A 21527-nucleotide genomic window follows, 5' to 3' on the forward strand; every position below is an offset into this window, starting at 1 on the left:
TTTGTTTGGAAATCGATAATATGGTTACATCGAATCCTAATGATTTCTGGGACAAAATAAAAAAACTAGGACCTCGAAAAGTTCAAAATATTCCCATGGAAGTATACGGTCCAAACGGCGAAATACTAACAGATGATGAGTCAGTGCTTCACAGATGGAAAACAGATTTTCATAATATTTACAACATGGACAATAGTACGGCTGAGTTTAATGACAATTTTCATAGCCAGGTATTATCACATAAGTCTTCTTTAGAAGAATGTATGGTTGACCCGTTATATGATGAAAACCAGGAACTGAATACAAATATAACTATCGATGAAATCCGGCGTTTAATACTTGGGGCAAAAAATGGCAAGGCTTGTGGAATCGATAGTATACCGTATGAAGTCTTGAAATATGAATCTGTGATAAGCGTGCTTCATTCTCTGTTTCAACTCATATTTGAAACTAGTATTATTCCATCAATCTGGCGACAGGCAATAATTTGTCCAATTCTTAAAGATAAAACATCCGATGAACGAAGTCCGCTTAACTATCGTGGAATAAGTTTGCTCTCTTGTATCTCAAAACTATATAGTGCGTTTATAAACAGCCGACTATCTAATTATTTAGAAACAAACGACATGTTAGTAGACGAACAGAATGGGTTCCGTGCGCATCGTTCATGTGAAGACCATATTTTCACACTAAATGCAATTGTGAGGAATTGTCCGAAAACGTTTGCAACATTTATAGATTTGAAAAAGGCATTTGACTTTGTTGATAGAGATATGCTACTGTACAAGCTTCTTCTAAATAAAATAGATGGGAAAATTTATAACTCTATCAAAAGCATATACGTTAATACTACTGCTTGTATTCGTTTGAATGATACTTTGACGGATTGGTTTAGTTGTAATTCCGGTGTTCGACAAGGCGATAATCTTTCGCCGACACTTTTCTCCATTTTCATTAATGATTTAGTGCAGGAAGTTAAAGACCTTGACCTTGGTGTTAGCATAGGAAATTCAAATGTATCGATACTGTTGTATGCTGACGATATAGTGTTAGTTTCACCAAATGAAAATGACATGCAAGCGATGTTGAACAAAGTACATGACTGGTGTAAGCGATGGCGAGTACTTATCAACACTGAGAAATCGAAAGTAGTTCATTTCCGCCAATCCCGTATAAAGCGATCAGAATACAAATTTAAAATTGGAGGAAATTCATTACAGACTGTCGACAAGTATAAATATCTGGGTGTTATGTTTCATGAATTTAAAGACTATAAAGTGAATGCAGAGAGACTGTCGGAAGCTGGAGGGCGAGCACTCGGTGGAATTATTTCAAAAATTCATAATCTTAAGAATTTTGGAATAAAGACATTTGAAAAGCTGTTTACATCATGTGTCGTACCAATTTTAGACTATAACTCATCTGTCTGGGGTTTTAAAGACTATGCATGTGTTAACTTGGTACAAAACAAAGCCATTCGTTATTTCTTAGGTGTTCATAAATTCGCTCCGAAAGTTGCTACAAATGGTGATGTTGGATGGCTGCCTTGTAAAGAAAGACACTGGTACAATATGATTAGACTATGGAACAAGCTTATTCAAATGGACGATTCACGCGTATGTAAACAGGTTTTCAACTGGGACCTTGAACGGTGTTTGAACAATTGGTCATCAGATATTAAACTTATTTTGTCACACATTGACTTGGAAGATTATTTCCACCAAAAACAAACTTGCGATATTTCCCTTGTAAAAGACAGACTTTTCATGTTGTGTTCCACTGAATGGGAAAACTCTATTACAAACTTTCCGAAATTGCGGACATATAAAACATTCAAATCAGAATATAAATGTGAAACATATGTTGGACTGAACCTCTCTCGTTCTGAACGTTCTATACTGGCACAATTTAGATGCGGCATACTTCCTTTGAGGATCGAAACCGGACGGTTCGTCGGAGAAGCAGAAGTTGATCGCATTTACAAAATGTGTGACTCATGTGATGTTGAAAATGAACGCCACTTCCTGATGGACTGTGTCTTTTACCGAGATTTAAGAAATCAACTTATATTGGATATAGAACACTCTTTTGAAAACCTTTCTAATGATGAACAATTTAAACTTCTTATCTGCAATTATCCTAGAAAAACTGCTAAATTTTTGAACAATGCATTTAATAAAAGAAAAAACTTTTTGTATAGGAACAATCAAACATAAATTCTAACTTTGTCCGCTGTTAAATGATTATTATTTTTTATGTATAAATGTTTAAAGTGACTTATAGGTCCAAAGGGCCGGGTGTTGATACATGTAATTACAACTGCTTATTGAAATATTGTATATTGTCATAAAACACATGTCACTATAATAAATAATTTGGTATTGGTATTATAAGACAATGTATTAAAGAGTAATGAAAAAAAAAAAACCATTGAATCTTTCTCAATTGAAAAAAAGGCAACTTGAAAAAAAAGTATTAAGACATTCGACTGTTTTCATATTTCTAACAATATTTAATTATATGTGATAAGGTTATATATGTGCCAGGCTTTAATGAAAACCAAAGAAATCTAAAGTTTGGGGTGAAATCCATAGCACCCCATTAAAAGTAAATGGTCTGTACTGAAATGCTTTTAATGCATAAAAAAAATTGGCAGCATAGCTTCTAAGGACATGTTTTAATTGAATTCACACAGGCCACACAGTTTGGGTATATTTAATATTGTAAGAAAGAGAATAATTGCAACGTGTGGGGCAGCCCCCCTTATCCTAAAGGAGCATACTCATTGCAATCGAAGATAGATTTAATATAGAGAGAGTATATTTATTTTTCAAGCTAACCATTCATTTTCTCTACATCTTTGTGTAGTTAGGGTTGCTTCTTATTGATTTGGCATGATCTATATCCATTAACATTTCAAATGAGCCCTCCCTCCGTACAGGCGTGTTTACAGATATCCATGAAGATTTAAGTCACGGAGGAGTGGTTTCATCTTTGTCGTCTTCACAACGATTTGTAGAAAATATGCCATACTTCAAGCTGCTGTCGAATTATTTAACCACTGAAATTGGTTCCATAAAGTCAGGCTCCACAGATTCTGTACCCGATTTGTTTGAGACAGAATGGTTATCGTGTCAGTTAAGAATATCCTGTAAGAAACCTGTAAGATCGTTGTGGGGCTCATATTGAAGGATCCTATCCTTTTTAGCCCACCATATTTTGGTACACTTTCAAAACTGATATGTACAATCATCAATCCTGCATGATTTGGTGCAATATTTCACACAATTAAAAAGTTATATAGAAAAATATTTGTGTCCTCATCAATTACTTAACTGATACATGACTGACTCCCAATGACGGTCTATACTAATTTTAAAGGCTTCCACAGTTTTTGATGAAATAACTTCAACTGGTAGGTTATTCCAATCATTAATAATTCGTTGTGAGAAATGTCTTAATCGAAAAGAAGTGTTACATCTAGGTTTTGCTAATTTCCAATTATGCCACGGGTATTTGTACTGATGACAGTAAAAAATCTTTCATAAGATAAATCTTCGATTCCTTTTAATATTTTGAAAGCTTGTATCATATCACCTCTTCGCCTTCTGTGAGTTAGGGAAGGTAGTTTAAGTACTTTTAATCTGTCTTCATAGCTTAAATGTCGTATATCAGGAATTAATTTAGTTGCTCTCATCTGCACTTTTTCTACAGCATTAATATCTTTCTTTAAATGCGGATACCATATTGTATTTCCATATTCCACGTGTGGTCGTACCAACGCAACGTATAGTCTTAAAAATGTATATTGATCTTTAAAGTTAAAAGTTCGGTTAATCAGCCCAAGTATACTATTGGCTTTATTTATTTTATTTATTTTATCCGCTGCATCATCGTCAATGATATCATCACAGATCATTACATGTGCCTGAATCTGTCTAAACAGTTTACTAATAAACTTTTTTGTTTGTTATTTGTCTTAAAATTGACACGAGACGACAGCGTAAAGTACTCCTCCGTGACTTCATGGATACCTGTAAACAATTTAAATGGTCACATGAACGCTTGACGGGAAGCAAAGAAAAACCGAACTTGAAATGCGTAATTGACCCAGACTTTAAATCATTTCCGGAAAGGACCCAAAGTTCCGGATCGCGTCAATAGAAGTATTAAAAAAAAATTCTTCAAATTTAAAGCAATAAAATTTTCACAGTCGGGAGGATTTTCAAGGGTCGGTCGGTAAACTGCAAACAAACAATATTTTAATTTAAGCCTAATTATAATTGTCTATTTTTTCCAGCACAAGTTTAATGGCTACTAGCTCTGCTAGTAGTATTGATCCTCTGTTTGATACAGGGTACTGTATTGTTTCCTCCTCTTCATTATTGTATATAATGGCTCCTGCACCACAAGGCCCAGGATTTCCCATGCATGAGCCATCTGTGAATGCCACTGTTGTATTTGGAGGAAGTTCTTCTAATTGTTGTTTTATAAGTCTTTGTCCTTCAATGGCTTGTTCACTGGTTCTTGTTTTGGAACTTCCCAATGTGGTCCAGTACTCCGGTGCCCTTCTAATTGCACACATGCCACGACATTCATATTGCTGTTCAATATTATTTACTTCAATTGATGTTTCCTTCTTCATATCATCTGCCTGTAATATCATTTTTCCAATTGGAGAGATGTAAGTTTCCGGATTAGATTCTGTTTTCCAGTTTTCTAGCTTTTTCTTAATTGGGACTGTTGTAAAAGATGAGGTAATTTTTGCCAATTCTCTAATTGCTATTTCTTCTCTTCTCAGTTCTAAAGGTAAGACTCCACCAATTATCTGAAGAACTTCAAGGCTGGAAGTTGAAGGCATATTAAGGCATAAGGCAAGGCCATGTCTTTGAACCTCATCCAACTTGTGTAGGTTTGTTGAATTTCCAATCTGCCAAACACAGCTTGCATATGTGATGGTTGAACAAACAAGACTTTGGTAAATTTCTATTAGTCTTTTTGTTGGAATATTAGCTATACCCTTAATTTCTCTAATTATTCCTAATGATCTTTTTGCTGTTTTCAGTACATTATCTATATAAGTATTGAAAGTCAGTTTTTGGTCAAGTGTAACTCCAAGAATTTTAGGATTGTTGTTGTGTTTTAAAGTTCCATTACCAAGCTTAAGTAGAACGGATGTAGTATTTTGTATACTTTTACTGAAAATACAATATTCTGTTTTTTCTACACTCAATTTCATCCTCCATTTGTTGCTCCATTCATTCACCTTGTCAATATCTGTTTGAAGATCTTGTTGTAGAATATTGATGTCCTCACCTGTGTGCCATATGGTTGCATCATCTGCAAATTTACATTTCTGTTGTTAGGGATTTTAGTTGTGACGTTATTCAAGTTATATGCAATTTAAACAAAGAAACGCTAACATTAGGTTACGTTTTTTCATATCGAGGAATTATTAAAAATGGAATTGGTATTGTGTTCCTTCCTATTTTATACTAGACTGATAAATATATATTTTACTCTCATACAAAAGAGACCGTAAAAAAGAAGTACATTGTAAATTTCTGCGTAGTTCGGGAATTCAAAACATGACATCAAAAAAATTAAACGATTTTGAGTTTATTAGTACAATGAAAAATTCCTGAAAATTTTCCCGATTTTTTTTTTTATTTATTGATTTTTCTACTGTTATTTACATTGAATTAAAATGAAGATAATTGCTAGAAGTGTAAATATCTGACATGTGACTGGAATTAAATATTAAATATTTTAATTCCAGTCATCTAGCTGACATTTCTCATTTGAAATGCTGTCATCTGTGGTGGTGATTCCTTGATAATGACCATTTAGGCACAGGTCTCAGAAAAAATATTTTTCTGTATCGATCTTTATACTTTAATATAACACAAGGTACTTATCTCGCATTTCTGAAAAATGTCAGCCATTCATGAAATTCCATTTTATGCTGATTTATCAGTTGTCAACCCCACTAGCGTGACTAGAAAACTTGTTATTTACTTATCTAAATTGATTTTTCTACACAATGGTGTATAATTAACACTTCTGATCATTGTTGTTGGAATCATCTGTACCAGGCCAATCCAAGTATGTCAATATACAATTACTGTCTTTTGATGAGGTAAATATGCAGTTTTATTGACTTTTGAAAAATGATATTCACTGAGGCCGACGGCCAAAGTGAATATCAGTTTTTCAAAAGTCAATTAAACCCCATATTTACCGAAACAAAAGACAGTAATTGTTTTATTCCATATTCCGAGAGAAGAAAATGTATTTGATGACAAACATGTACATGTACCAAAACAAATTGTTCATGAAAATGTTTACCATAACGTTGCATGTAAAAGCGCGTGACGTTTAGCGCGGTGAATAACACTTTCTCAGGTGAATATGCTTTTTTATTCAAAATCCCATTCATATAGAAAAACCTACTAAAATTTAATCAATATGGAATAATCGTAATTATTTCGTTCACTGATGCAAGATTGCCAATAGGCATATGACTGAATTTCACGACTGGCTGTCATTTTTCAAAAATGGGAGTTTGTGTAATATCAAGGTATATAGGAATTTTTTTTGGAGACAAGTGCCTTTGAATTAGGGGTATGTCCACTGTTATTATAATACACAAATGCATCAAAGGAACAAACATCAATTCTATAAGATATCCTCCATAAAACAGGCAATATCCTCTATCTGGTAAATGACATCACAAAGAAGCACATAATTGACGAACTTCTTGGTGAAAGACTTAACTTGAAAGTGGTCTATTGTAATGTAATTTGAACTTAGATAAATGAAATGATATACATAGAGAATAATACATGGCAAAATCCGTATCATATGTCGTATCATCCCGAGACATCAATATCAGCCCAAGGGCCTTTAGGCCCGAGGGATGATATTGGTCGAGGGTGATACGGCATGTGATACGGATTTTGCCATGTATTATACACTTTATCATATATTTCAACAGAAGAGTATTATATTATATGAACTGTTTTCTGATCCATAGCACTGGGTTACCTTCAGTTCTACTTTTGTCTTGTTTCAAAGGCCTTAAAAGAACTGCTCAATTACTTATCCGAAGCACCTCACCTGGGTTACCTTACAATTTGCGTGCTGTTGTTTTAAAAATATTTTGTTTATTATTGTATTAATTTGTGTGTTTTGTATTTTTCATAGTTGCATTTAGTGTGTCAAAAAATATGAAAACTTGAGGTTCGTGACGTCACATACAATATGAAAACTCGACGTTCGTGACGTCAAATACCAAACAATGACGTCATTCAAAAAATTTACCTATTTTGAGGAAAATTTTTCTTAAGCAAAAAAAAAACCAAAACTGACTTGATGTTAAAAAAAAAAAAAAAAAAAAAAAAGTAGGGGTGTGATAAAGGGTATGTGATAAAGGGTAGGGGTGTGATAAAGGGTATGCAATAAAGGATGCGCATCAAAGTTGCACGATATGGATTAAACAGCAGGCTATTTATCACATATGCAAAACTACTGTATTTACTACTAAACATATGATAAATATATATATATATGTGGTTAGTAGAGTTTGTGCCAGTGACACTGCAAACCAAAATCACAAAATAAAAATTTTTGGGACAATAAAATGTCTTCAATGTTATTTTAAAGCTGTATCAAATATTTTATAACAATATGACTTTGATTTACATTTCAGCCAGAAAATATCAGTATAAAAGTGATTGGTCGCTGTCGACCACTTACAGGAGAAGAATCTAGCAAAGGTGTAAAATCAGTAGTCAAAGTTTCTGGTGATAAGATTTTATTAGAACTTGGTGGAAAGGTATGTTTACTTAGTGGTATCTGTGGCATTGAGTGGTCCGAGTACACAGTTATCGTCCCTTGATTTTCGTTGTCCACGAATATAGTCCCTAGTGTGGACAGTGTGTTACTTGTCAATTTTTTTATACCCCTTCCAAATTTATTTCTTTATGTTTTATGCCTCAAGTAGCAAGAAGGGGGATAAAATAACACTGTAAAAGAATTTGATTCATGAATTATAATGTCATGAATGTAAAGTAGTGATTTGGTCCTGTTGAAAAAGGTCGAAAATTAGCATTTTGGAAGCTGTCAAAAGATTTCAAGACCTCCTTTACATAAAATTGTCCATATTTTGAGTTAGAGCTGATAAAGTTTTCTATAATTTTAATATAATTTGTCCCAAAAGTAGTACAACACACTGTAAAAATATTATTGAGAAAGCGCAGGTGGGATTTTTTTTATTTCCAGTTTTTGTTTAAAAGAAATGCACTACGAAATAGTTGTGTACTCGGACCAAATGATATACTCAGTTAGGCAACCAAGAAGGCAATAGAATACAGTCAAATTTTGGCAATTTTAATGACAGAATCGCTTTTGAATTCCACATTAAATTTTGATAAGAATTGAGTATTTAAAAGTTGTGAAGGAAAAAAAACATTTTAAGAAAGAATATGATAAATCTGCTACATGTAGATAACATGTATAATTTTTGTTTGTCAATGAATTTGTAAATACCAACGGGAGTAAATGTAAAACAAACTCACGGATGAAGGTCACAGTGAAACTTGAATAGTATAAATTGTTCATTATTATTTTTCAGGAACAGTCATTTGGATTTGATGGAGCCTACTCTGGAGAAGTTAGAAATGTAAGTATTCAGATTGATCATGTTGATGGATGATTGTCTAATGTTGTAATTACTGGTAATCATTTATTATTCATCTTATATATTTTATGAATTGATAATGATGATAGTTTTATAGCAGACAATACACAAATCCTTGGTGACCTTCATCAATGATGCTCAATAACAAATGTGAAGATTGCCTTAAAAGAAATGCTACATCATTATTGGTCAACTTTGTCTTCTAAAGAAAATAAAACTCAAGTTTTAGTGATGCATGTATAATTAAGAGTTGAAACAAATGTTTGAATTTAAAATGTTTCATTAACATATTACTTATAACAATTTGAAACATCAATAAAATTGAGAATGGAAATGGGGAATGTGCCAAAGAGACAACAACCCGACCATAGAAAAAAACAACAGCAGAAGGTCACCAACAGGTCTTCAATGTAGCGAGAAATTCCCGCACCCGGAGGCGTCCTTCAACTGGCCCCTAAACAAATATATACTAGTTCAGTGATAATGAACGCCATACTAATTTCCAAATTGTACACAAGAAACTAAAATTAAAATAATACAAGACTTACAATGCTTACATACTGTGGATGCATTATTATTCGTTGGAAACCAATATTTTCAGGAATTTAAGCAGTCTTTACCCAAACCACAAAAATGCAACGTTTCCTCAATCCACAAAAATTGGTACCTATGAAAATACAAGAATCCCCAGCAGAGTCAATCAACTATTAAGGAGTTTAATAGAACTGCCATAATTCTGATTTTTTTAATTTTTGTGTAATAATAAAATTGAGAATGGAAATGGGGAATGTGTCAAAGAGACAACAACCCGACCAAATAAAAAACAACAGCAGAGGGTCACCAACAGGTCTTCAATGTAGCGAGAAATTCCTGCACCCGGAGGCGTCCTTCAGCTGGCCCCTAAACAAATATATACTAGTCCAGTGATAATGAACGCCATACTAATTTCCAAATTGTACACAAGAAACTAAAATTAAAATAATACAAGACTAACAAAGGCCAGAGGCTCCTGACTTGGGACAGGCGCAAAAATGCGGCGGGGTCTTGTTCTCCTGTTTTTTTACATTTGCTTTACTCTATTTAAAAATGTTCTTTCAAAATTGACATTTGAAAGAAATACCATCATAATTAATACTCAGAAGAGAGCAATATTAGATTTGTCGATAGATAAAAGAAGATTGGTTGTGATTTTGTTTCTTCTTCATGTTAACAGGAACAGATTTTTAAAGAAAAATGTGAGACAATGTTACAAAGAACGACAGAAGGATATAATTCTACCATTATGACTTTTGGGGCAGTAAGTATTATGTTAAATTATAGCCATTTTGTCCCCATTAAGTTATAGCAACTTTGTCCCCATTAAATTATAGCCACTTTGTTTCCATTTAATTATAGCCATTTTGTTTCCATTTAATTAAAGCTGAAAATTAAAACTGAATTCTTTATTTTACATGGAATTCAAATGGATATTGTTTATATGTATTGATATTTTGTTTTATTTTCTGCACATCAAAATTTCAGCAGTGTTAATGGAACTGAACCACATTTACATTCAATTTTATGAATCAAATACACAAACATTTATTATATTTATTTACAGACAGGAGCAGGTAAAAGTCACCTTATGTCAGGTACAGACGACAATCCAGGGATAGCTCCACAGGTAAGTAAACAAAAGTCACCTGATGTCAGGTACAGACGACAATCCAGGGATACCTCCACAGGTAAGTAAACAAAAGTCACATGATGTCAGATACAGACAACAATCCAGGGATACCTCCACAGGTAAGTAAACAAAAGTCACCTGATGTCAGGTACAGACGACAATACAGGGATACCTCCACAGGTAAGTAAACAAAAGTCACATGATGTCAGATACAGACGACAATCCAGGGATACCTCCACAGGTAAGTAAACAAAAGTCACATGATGTCAGGTACAGACGACAATCCAGGGATAGCTCCACAGGTAAGTGAACAAAAGTCACATGATATTAGTTTATAGAAGATATTCTAGGAATAGCCCCTCTAATGATTTAGGTAGTTTGTTGACCTGTGTATGAAACTTTTAACATGTCACCAATGGGGTACATGTTTGAGTATTGCACAGCTGTTTTCAAATATTGTTTTAGCATACTGGAAAAGGCTAAATCAAGAAATATAATATGTGAACTGAAATAGGTATCATTACTTTAGTGAATAATTTTAGAGTCTTTCACATGTAAAAAAAAAAAGATAGGAATATAATTTGTTGCCTGTATCAAATAGTAAAAAAATTGCAAAAATAGTTCTAAGGTAGTATTCTTTATTTTCAGATGATCAAAAGATTGTACCAACATATTGCTGAGAAAAGTAACAGAGAGTTCTTTATAACTGTGTCATATTTACAGGTAATATTTTTCGTAAGCATTAATTGCATACATAGGCGGCCTGTTTAACTTCTATTAGTCTTGCAATTGGCAAGGTTAATTATTTAATACATACAAAACTATCAATTATCTGAAAGTGAAAAGCACTTGTACAAGAAAAAAGGAAGTATCTTCATAACCCTTAAAAAAAGAGATTTGATAAAATCCAATACATTTGAATGATTAAGAAATATTAGAAGAAACCAACTTTGTAAGTCAAGAACAATAAGAGATGAAAACAAACTAAAGTTTTATGAATGAAAATAAAATTACATATATATTCCAATTGTTGTATCTCTCCATAAACTAAAGTCAATGATAGATGTTTTAAGGCAATGGCAAATGCTTGTATCTTAGTTAGACACAAGTATAACTTTTTTCTCTACTTTTTCAAATAGAATATGAAAAAAATATTTTTATTTTATTGCTAGGCAATGGATGAGAAGATGATGGACTTATTGAATCCTCACAACAATCAGATGACAATCAGACATCACCCACATAAAGGAATGTAAGTATCCATTATCTTAGGTATAGGTATGTACATCTAACCCACTACACTAGAAACCTGACAGACTGAGCTACTGACAAGACAATCAGATGACAATTAGACTTCACCCTCATAAAGGAATGTAATTATTGCATCCCACCCACCACACTAAAAAACTGACAACCTGAAGACAATTTGAAATGCTGTTTTTGCATATGTTCTGTTTTGAGGGAGGGTAAAACTATCCAGTTTATTCAGTTATTTATATTAATTGCCAGAAAGACTGCTTTAAGATGTCCTGACAGACCAACCACATAATTATATTAAAAACCTGGAATTTATATACAAATTAAATGTTGATACTTCGAAAAAACTGCAGAGACATTTGTTAATTTTTTTTATGACTTTTAAAAGAACATTATATTAATCCACTCAAATAAATTGCTGATGGATTCATCAATTTTTCGTAAATCATAAATAAAAAGCATACTTAAGGGTTACCAAAGTCACTATATAGAATAAATCATTTTACATGTTGTAAATGAAACAAAAATATGGTTCAACCGGGAAGGCTTATGATTCTATAAAATGTCTTAAAAAAGCAGAGAATTATTTATTTATGAATAATTATCATCAAATTTGATTCTGTAACCTGAAAGATGTTGATTTTATTATAGATTTGTTGATGGTTTGTCTGAGATGGTAGTCCATAGCTATGATGAGATGTCAGAAATGTATGAACAAGGCAGAAGAGTTCATGAAGCTGGAGGTTCTGATCTCAAAGGCAGCAGAGCAAGGTTAGTATGAACAAGGCAGGAGAGTTCATGAAGCTGGAGGTTCTGATCTCAAAGGCAGCAGAGCAAGGTTAGTATGAACAAGGCAGGATAGTTTATAAAGCTGGAGGTTCTGATCTCAAAGGCAGCAGGGCAATGTTAGTATGAACAAGGCAGGATAGTTTATAAAGCTGGAGATTCTGATCTGAAAGGCAGCAGGGCAAGGTTAGTATGAACAAGGCAGGAGAGTTAATGAAGCTGGAGGTTCTGATCTCAAAGGCAGCAGGGCTAGGTTAGTATGAACAAGGCAGGAGAGTTCATGAAGCTGGAGGTTCTGATCTCAAAGGCAGCAGAGCAAGGTTAGTATGAACAAGGCAGAAGAGTTCATGAAGCTGGAGGTTCTGATATCAAAGGCAGCAGGGCAAGATTAGTATGAACAAGGCACGAGAGTTCATGAAGCTAGAAGTTGTGATCTCAAAGGCAGCAGGCCAATGTTAGTAAGAACAAGGCAGGAGGGTTCATGAAGCAGGAAGTTCTGATCTGAAAGGCAGAAGGGCTAGGATAGTATAAACAAGACTGGTTGGTTCATACAGATGATCTTAATGAACAAAACTACATGTTTACTGTCAGTGAGAGAAATGTGAAAGCATAAAAATATAGTATATATACCAATACACATAATTAACAGCGCCTGGTGATGTTTCATAGCTTGACCAGTTTCGGTCCAAAAAGGACCTACATCAGAGGCAGAATGGTGGATTAATGTTTGCACCCTATTTGTATAGATATGGTAACCGGCGGTTGAGTTAACCGGCGGTTGAGATTTAACCGGCGGTTGAGTTAACCAGCGGTTGAGATTTAACAGGCGGTTGAGTTAACCAGCGGTTGAGATTTAACCGGCGGTTCAGAGTTAACCGGCGGTTCAGAGTTAACCGGCGGATCAATACTTATCCAGTGGATAAATATGTATCTGGTTGATGTCTAAACAGGTTAAATTATCCTTTTAGTGAGAAATCCTTGTGGGGTTTCCATGGTTACAGTTATCTATATTTAGCTAATGTACACGTTACAGTTAACTTTTTGACATGTTACGGTAAACATTTAAATGATTTATTTTGACATTATACAGTAATGTGACCTAATGATATAACCATACTTGGGCTTTAGCATTGGGTAAAGGGTGTTTTGATAATTTAAATTAAATTTAAATCTGAACCGCCGGTTAAATCTCAACCGCTGGTTAACTCAACCGCCTGTTAAATCTCAACCGCTGGTTAACTCAACCGCCGGTTACCATATCTATATAAATAGGGTGCAAACATTAATTTACCATTCTGCCTCTGATGAAGGTCCTTTTTGGACCAAAACCGGTCAGGCTATGAAACATCACCAGGCGCTGTTAATTATGTGTATTGGTATATATGCTATATTTTTATACATGTTTACTGTCAGTTTATAGTATCACAGATTAGGTTGACTCTTTTATTTCTGTATTATTTTGTGACATTGTGGCATCATATGCCTCCAGTCTTTTGTCTGATTTCTTGACATATTGTTTTAATATCATGAATGAAATGTATATAATATGTATATTTATTTTTTCAGAGCTCATTCTGTATTTAGTATAACTATAGAACAGAAGGAGAGACAATCCAGTAAAGTAGGAGTCAGATCTGTTCTTACATTGGCAGAAATTGCAGGTAAATAACCTAGAAAATAAAAAGATAGATTGGTTTCAAAACATTCATAATCTGAAATAATTAGTCCCAATAATGTGTTTTCACAACCTCACTTTAAATTCTCTTTATTATTTTATAATCTTAAAGTCACATTATATACTAGTTAGAGTCTTAAATTTAAAAGTATGAAGATGTGGTATGGTTGGCAATAAGACAACCATCTACCAGAAACCAGTTGATTTTAGACATTTTTTTGGATTTTCTTATTTTTGCAACATCAGGAACAAATGTATTCTCATTAGGTAATATGATTGGTTAGATTTAAAAAAAAATTGTAAATCTCATATTACAGGGTTTGACCATGGAGGCAGCACAGATCCAAAAGTTGTTGCAGGGTATTATACTTTTAAATATATTTATAAATAAAATGAAAGCTAAAATCTTTATATGTAGAGAAAAATGCTGTATTGCAATTTTTAAAGATAAATTATCATACCTCCCTTATAAAATTTCATAAACATTCATACAATTTCTAGTGAAAAGGGAAATGCTCAAACATACTTGGAAAACAAGATGTAGTTTATAAAACTCAGATATGGAATTTATAGAACTCAAAGGAACCAACCAATTTGTGAAATGAAGAGGCATTGAGTTAGAGTCAAAAATATCTAAATCATGAATTAGCCTTGAAATAAAATCTATATAGGTTTATCACATAAAGAGATAAGCTCTTTATCTCAACAATAGTAACAATACATGTTTTATGATACTGAACAGTAGCTTTAAGAGTTATCAATGCTTTGGCCTCTGTTCAAAATACAGAAAGTCAGCTTTTCTGTACATATTTATAAACTATTGTTTATTTTAATTTTAATTTTGTCTATTTGTTTGTAGTGTTCAAGGTATGGCAAGTGTTTTAAATGCTTTAGGTGGACCAAAGAAAGGAGGAGCCATTCCTTATAGGGATTCTGTCATCACTAGAGTTCTCCAGGTAAACAAACATTTCTGATACAAGGAGTGAATCAGTGATAATGATTTAATTTTTTTTTAATCTTTTATACTTGACCGATTTTGCATTTTGACAAAAAATTGTGAAAATTTGAATATTTTTGTGGCTATTCTCTTTGCTGGTTTGCCTACAAAAATATGACCATCATAAAAACACAAACTGAATACGGTTATAAATATCAGTATAAATGTATTGATGTTTTGCAGGAAAGTCTTGGAGGAAATGCTGTTACCATGGTTTTTGCAGTTGTCTCCCCTGTTGGTAAGTAGATAGTAATTTAGTTTTGTTAGATACAAATACAGTTGATTAAAGTCTAACCTAAAAGACTGTTCAAAAACTTTCAGGTTTTTGATAAAATATTAATTTTTATATATAATGACATCTTGAAAAATTATTAGGATGTGCACTGTGAAGAGTGAGAAAAATTTATAAGACATATGACATATCTAGATCTCCTAAACTAATCCAAATCACACTCTGCCATGTATATGTATTACGTAAACTGAAATTCAACATGGTCTTTTCAATGCATTAATTGACAAATATTTTCTATTTCTTAGCGTACCAAGAGTTTTGTTGAAATTGATAAAACCGTCAGTGTACATTTATTTGTTGATTAACAGTTTTAAGTGTTTTGCTTTTGACATAGTTAATGAGACAGCAACCCAATGACATAAATAATCAAACAAGTGCTATACCTGTTCTGAAGGATTTTTATTTACTTATAATACACTTTACCAAGTCGCAATGAATTTATTTCTATACTCAGCTTCTTTTAATACTTCATCTTTATAACAAAAGTCTTAAGAAGCAAAATATTACTTCTGGTTTGTTTAAAAAAAATAAAAAATTTTGGTCATCTATGTGTGCTACTGCTTTAATAAATTGGGTTTAAGAAAAAAAGAAGTAAAGTATTGGTAATAGAACCTTTTCATGTATATATTTTTCAGACAAATCAGCACAGGAAACCATGACAACACTACAGTATGCACAATATGCTAAAAATACAAAGAATCATGTGAAAATGAATCTGGTAGGTAAATAAATGGTAGTAAGATGATATTAAATGGCCTAGTGTTAGCCAGCCAAGTTTTTGTTTTTTTACTGAAAATATTAAAAGGATACTTGAGTTAATAATGCATTAAAAATCTGATACTTTTGAAAACAAAAGTTACCTACAATTAAAAGATAAAAAATATCAAGAAAAGTGTTTGAGTAATAAATCCATTATCTGCAGATGATGTCGAAAAAACGGAGGTACATCTTCATCTGTTACAATTGTAGGTATTCTTATAACTGCACACAAGTTTGCTCAATTTATAATTAGATATGTAGCAATATTGAACCCAGTTTTATACATTCATATAAGCTCTTAAAAGACTACTATTTACCTTATATTAGCTGCATCAGATAAAAGCCACCCTGTTGCACATAAATACAAATAAATGTAGTACGCTATATTTTTATGAAAATGTTATATAAAAAAATTCTAATTTACAATGACGGAATATTTTCAGGATGAAACACATGATATAATTAATGATTTGAGAGATGAGATTTCCAAACTTAGAGAAAAGATTGCAGCACAATCACAACCTAACAAGGATGATGTTCTGAAGATGGAGGTCAGTTATATCAATAAAAATAGATATTGGGTAAAAACTTCAATGTGACAGCAACCCTACAGTAGAAATTTACCTGAAATAGATATTAAGAAGTCATCATTCATTGATAAACAACTGAAATATTATCACAATGTACGACTCAAAGTTTGTTTAAATTGAAATAGATGTTAATGAATTTAGCTGAGATTATGGAAATGACTAGGAACAACTGGTCCGAGACTAGTTATTTTGTAGTGCATTTCTTTTAGACAGTAAATAAAAAAATCCAACCTGCGCTTTCTCAATAATATTTTTACAGTGTGTTGTACTAGTTTTAGGACAAATTATATCAAATTTATAGAAAACTTCATCGGGATTAACTCGAAATATGGACAATTTTATGAAATCTTGAAATCTTGTGACAAATTTTTGCTCTTTGAGGCATAAAACATGAAAAAATAAATTTGGAAGGGGTATAAAAAAAATGGCAAGTAACACACTGTCCACACTAGGGAATATATTTGTGGACAACGAAAATCAAAGGACGATAACTGTGTTCTCAGACCAACTGCTGCACTGACTGTTAGGCAATGGAACCTCAATTTATGTTATCTCTATATATAGAAATATGAATTATATAGAAAGTTCAATCCAAAATGTATTATTTGTTTTGAGTTTCATCTTGTCCTCAAATACAACAATGGATTACATTTGTTTGAATCTTTTACACCTTTTCATTTCTTTATTGCTTTATTAACAGGCATTGGTACAAGATTTACAGATCGCCAAGAGGTCAACATGGGAGGAGAGAGAGAAACAGTCCAGTAAATATCAAAATGAAAGGAAAACTAATCTAGCTAATAAGGTAGGATTGGAATTGCTGGAACAGTCCTTTATGTTATATTAACCTTCTTCTGTTTTCCAGTTATCATTAGCCACATGGAAATTATCTGATAGATAATTTAAAAAAATGAATATTTGAAGTTTCTTTTAGTTTGAGTTTTGGGATATAATATGGTCTTCCTTTATATGATCTACTGTTTTGATAAATTTTAATGTTATCTGAAATGTACAAGAACTATCAATTTTCTAATCTGTATCAGATTATTTTTGCAATTATCTGTTAAAATAAGTTATATTTATTTTTTTCATTTATTGTTGTTATAAACTTTAAATGGTTTACTTGGATTGGTTACAAGACAAAAGAAAGAAAATCTTATCAATATAAATTTATTTTAATATTGTCATAAGGGTGTACTTTAATAGGTCAAAGACACTATAAAGAAAAGTCAGTTTTATTATTATAAATGTATAAATTAATTATTTTTAGGGTGTACTGGAATGGGTGCAAGACAGTATGAAGAAAGGAAACAGAGAATTACAGGAAAAACTGATGCTGCTTCAGAAAGAAAAAGATCAGGTAAAATTAATCTTTCTCTGCTATGCAACTTTATTCCTGGTTCCTTATTCAGATAAATAATAGATTAATAGATACAATATTTTTTTTATGTTAGGTCAATAACTCATACTTTAATATTTTATTAAAAACTTATTTTTTTTTTATAAATGGTAACTTTATACTCATATTAAAGATATTGATTCAAATATGAAAATAAGAAAATGTGGTATGACTGCCAATAAGACAACTCTCCTCAAGAGACCAAGACACAGAAAGTCACAACTATAGACCACAGTAAGCTGTTTGTCATAGTTTAGAGTTGCATTGTATTGATTGCAATGAATCTAATCGATCCTCGATTAAATATAGCATCAACTTGGACATATTAATATAACACAATCTGAGAAAACCTTTTCTTTACCGCTGACTTTTATATTTTAGCTGACCTATCAATATAAAGAGAGAAGGAAGGTTGTAGATGATCTGAATGAAGAATTACAGAGGAAGATCGGAGAATATTCAAAACTTACACAAAGTGGTGAGATATACAATTATGTTCTTGTTCGCCTCGCTTATCTGAAATGAGTTCTCTTCTTTATGGTAGCATACATTTATAAATCAACCAACTTTCCTTCAAAATTGGAAATCAATTTAACAAGAGTTGTTTATTTATGTGGTGCTATATCAATGATGCATGAAAATCAGTGAAAACCCTTTGTGATTAAAATTGAGAATGGAAATGGGGAATGTGTCAAAGAGACAACAACCCGACCATAGAAAAAACAACAGCAGAAGGTCACCAACAGGTCTTCAATGTAGTGAGAAATTCCCGCACCCGGAGGCATCCTTCAGCTGGCCCCTAAACAAATATATACTAGTTCAGTGATAATGAACGCCATACTAATTTCCAAATTGTACACAAGAAATTAGAATGTATAAGATTGATATATAGTGTAACAACTTTTAAAACAAATTTTAAAATGGTAAACTATCCAAAATATTTGAGAATACAATCAATAACTACATTTTTGGGGAAAGACGGCTTCAAGCCGTCAATCCCCTATGGGGTTGACCAGAGTGACACTCCCTCACATCATTCATTTTGTTTTTATACATGTTATAGTGTGGGAAAACCCCCAACAAATCTTACTTAGATTGAAGAGAAGGAGACCCAGAAATGAATAGTTTGACTTTAAACACTTTTTTTACACATTTCCCTTCTGTTTCTCACGAAATTATCGTATCTTGAACTCTCCTTTACACTATTGACGTTTATTTAACAATCCGGAAAAATTAGTATGACGAGATATTCTAAACACTTCAAATGTGACATTTCATTGGATTAGTAGTCTTCTATTAAAACTAAATTTTTGTGTACCTACATAATCATTGTAATGGTAAAAAAAAAAAAAAAAAAATTTGCATATTTATAGTTTTAACATATTTATATTTACAAATATTTCAAAATTATGATTTGGAAACAAGCTTTACACAGTTTACATCACTCATATTGTTTTTTTGTTTTTATTAGTACCTGTTTCCCTGTGATGAGAGTTGTAACTAAGAACTTTAACAATGGAAATTTAAAACTGAATAGATTTTTCAGTCCACACTTTCTAAAGAAAAAACTTTAAAATCCAAGAGTACTGTTACAAAAAATGGAAAATGGCCCTAGCCTGCAGTTCAGTGGTACACAATCAAGATTTCAAAAAATATTGTAGTTGTTGTGAAATGACAGAATTCAGTTGAGTTTTAGATAATTAGCTATCAACTTTAATCAAATGTTTAGATTTAGAAGATGCAGATCACTTCCATTGGTCCAAATTGAATCCTAAACTAAAGAAATGAAATTACATAAACAACAATTGATTTCAATATTGTCAACCTTTCTTCATGTTCTAGCGGTTCTCTTTTTCATTCTTCATATGTAAACTATCAAAAGATACCCCCCCCCTTTCCAAAAACATAATAAAATAGAAACAAGGGCCGTCTTTCCCCTCAGAGCTATTCAGCTCTTTGATTACTTATTTTTAGGAAAGTCATCAGAATCTGAGACAAAGAAGAAAGTCACTGCTGTACATGACTTGAAAGAGAAACTGAAGAAAGAAACTGATGGTCTCAAAAGACTGAAGGAACAATTACAGGAACTGACGGAGAAACAGAAAACTGAAAGAGAGGTAATATTTATATTGTTTAAAGCTGCATGTAAAAGATTTTCAGAGGATTACTTTATTCTTTCAGTAGGGGTAATACCACCATTAATTTCCCCTATTATTCTATAGTAAATTGGATTTTTTTTTTGAATTGCAGAACTTATTTTTTTTCAAATAAAGAAATACTTAGCATGAATAAAGTTTTATTCTGTCCAGTAAAATTTTATACAACATTTCATTGTATATAACCATCACATCACGGGAAGTAGTCCAATAAAATTTTAACCCCTTTTCTTCCCCTGTTGTCAAGATTTAGTTCCCATGCATATCACCTCAAGATTTCAAAATGTTTTACAGAAACCTAAAAAAAAAACCAACAAGAATGGTGCTTTAAAATGCTCAAGATATATGTTAATGACCAACATTTTTTTTTCTTTTCTGAAAAATATCAATGCTATAATTTTAAGTTATGGAAGCAGTCATGAGGGAGTTATCCCCCAAAGAATATTCATCTGTAAGCTCGACATACTGACGTAGATTTTATGCCCAAAAAACTTACAAATGAAGTTAAATAATGTTCCTAAAACCAAACACTTTGAAGGAAAGACAACAATTGGAATCAATCGTACTGTCAATCGTACTGTAAATTCAAGGAGATATTTTTTTCGACCCTTTTTTGCATGAAACCTAATGTGACGCTCTATGTGTTGGTGATTCATGTTTTACACATAAAAGCTCATAAAAGTTATGGTGTCTTATTATGTAATCTGTTTGAATTTAATTTTGAACAATAGATGTATGTTTCTTACTTGATATAAACTCACCTTTTAAGATACAAAATTTTTGTTTTCCCCACATCTTATACTTGATACAGTATAGTGATCTGTTTTGTTTATTTTTTTCAGAATGCTAAGGCTCAGATAACATCACTGAAAGGAAATGCTGAGCTGAGGCAGAAAATTGAGGTATTTATTATACAGTAGACAGACTGTCCTATCTTATGAATAAAAATGGGATGAAAGGTGCACAAAATTTATGATAACTAATAACAAAAGACAAAGCTGGTGAAGTGAAATAGAATTGGATAAAATATTAAGCTTTCACTATAAACAAACATTGTTCAACATTAAAAGAGCATATTATATATGTTCAGAAATAGATATTACATGTACGCTTAGATGAGAACATGTCTGCTTCAATAATTGACATGTTTGCAAACTGTTATATTAATCATTGAAACAGTGATATACTCTAGGACAATAAGGAATATAACTTAATATTTTATTCTGTGGTGTTTTTTTTTTTATAGGAA

General features: G+C 32.2%; 1 protein-coding gene across 2 annotated transcripts in view; it reads left to right on the top strand.

Moving 5' to 3' along the window:
* Positions 1-21527, top strand: part of LOC139484613 (chromosome-associated kinesin KIF4A-like) — a 29163-nt gene that overhangs the window by 2281 nt on the left and 5355 nt on the right. Inside the window, exons 2-20 of one of the 2 annotated variants that reach the window (XM_071268402.1) lie at positions 7712-7837; positions 8636-8683; positions 9915-9998; positions 10302-10364; positions 11016-11090; positions 11540-11619; positions 12276-12382; positions 12584-12596; positions 13977-14071; positions 14403-14445; positions 14945-15041; positions 15266-15320; positions 16010-16092; positions 16577-16684; positions 17424-17528; positions 17994-18083; positions 18504-18600; positions 20097-20239; positions 21121-21180. In XM_071268402.1, coding sequence (XP_071124503.1) covers positions 7712-7837; positions 8636-8683; positions 9915-9998; positions 10302-10364; positions 11016-11090; positions 11540-11619; positions 12276-12382; positions 12584-12596; positions 13977-14071; positions 14403-14445; positions 14945-15041; positions 15266-15320; positions 16010-16092; positions 16577-16684; positions 17424-17528; positions 17994-18083; positions 18504-18600; positions 20097-20239; positions 21121-21180 — 1572 coding nt within the window. Of the gene's footprint in view, positions 1-7711; positions 7838-8635; positions 8684-9914; positions 9999-10301; positions 10365-11015; positions 11091-11539; positions 11620-12275; positions 12396-12583; positions 12597-13976; positions 14072-14402; positions 14446-14944; positions 15042-15265; positions 15321-16009; positions 16093-16576; positions 16685-17423; positions 17529-17993; positions 18084-18503; positions 18601-20096; positions 20240-21120; positions 21181-21527 lie in introns of both variants that reach the window. The other variant, XM_071268401.1, reaches the window with a different exon arrangement.

This window comes from Mytilus edulis, chromosome 8 (genome assembly GCF_963676685.1).
Source record: "Mytilus edulis chromosome 8, xbMytEdul2.2, whole genome shotgun sequence".
Lineage (NCBI taxonomy): Eukaryota > Metazoa > Mollusca > Bivalvia > Mytilida > Mytilidae > Mytilus > Mytilus edulis.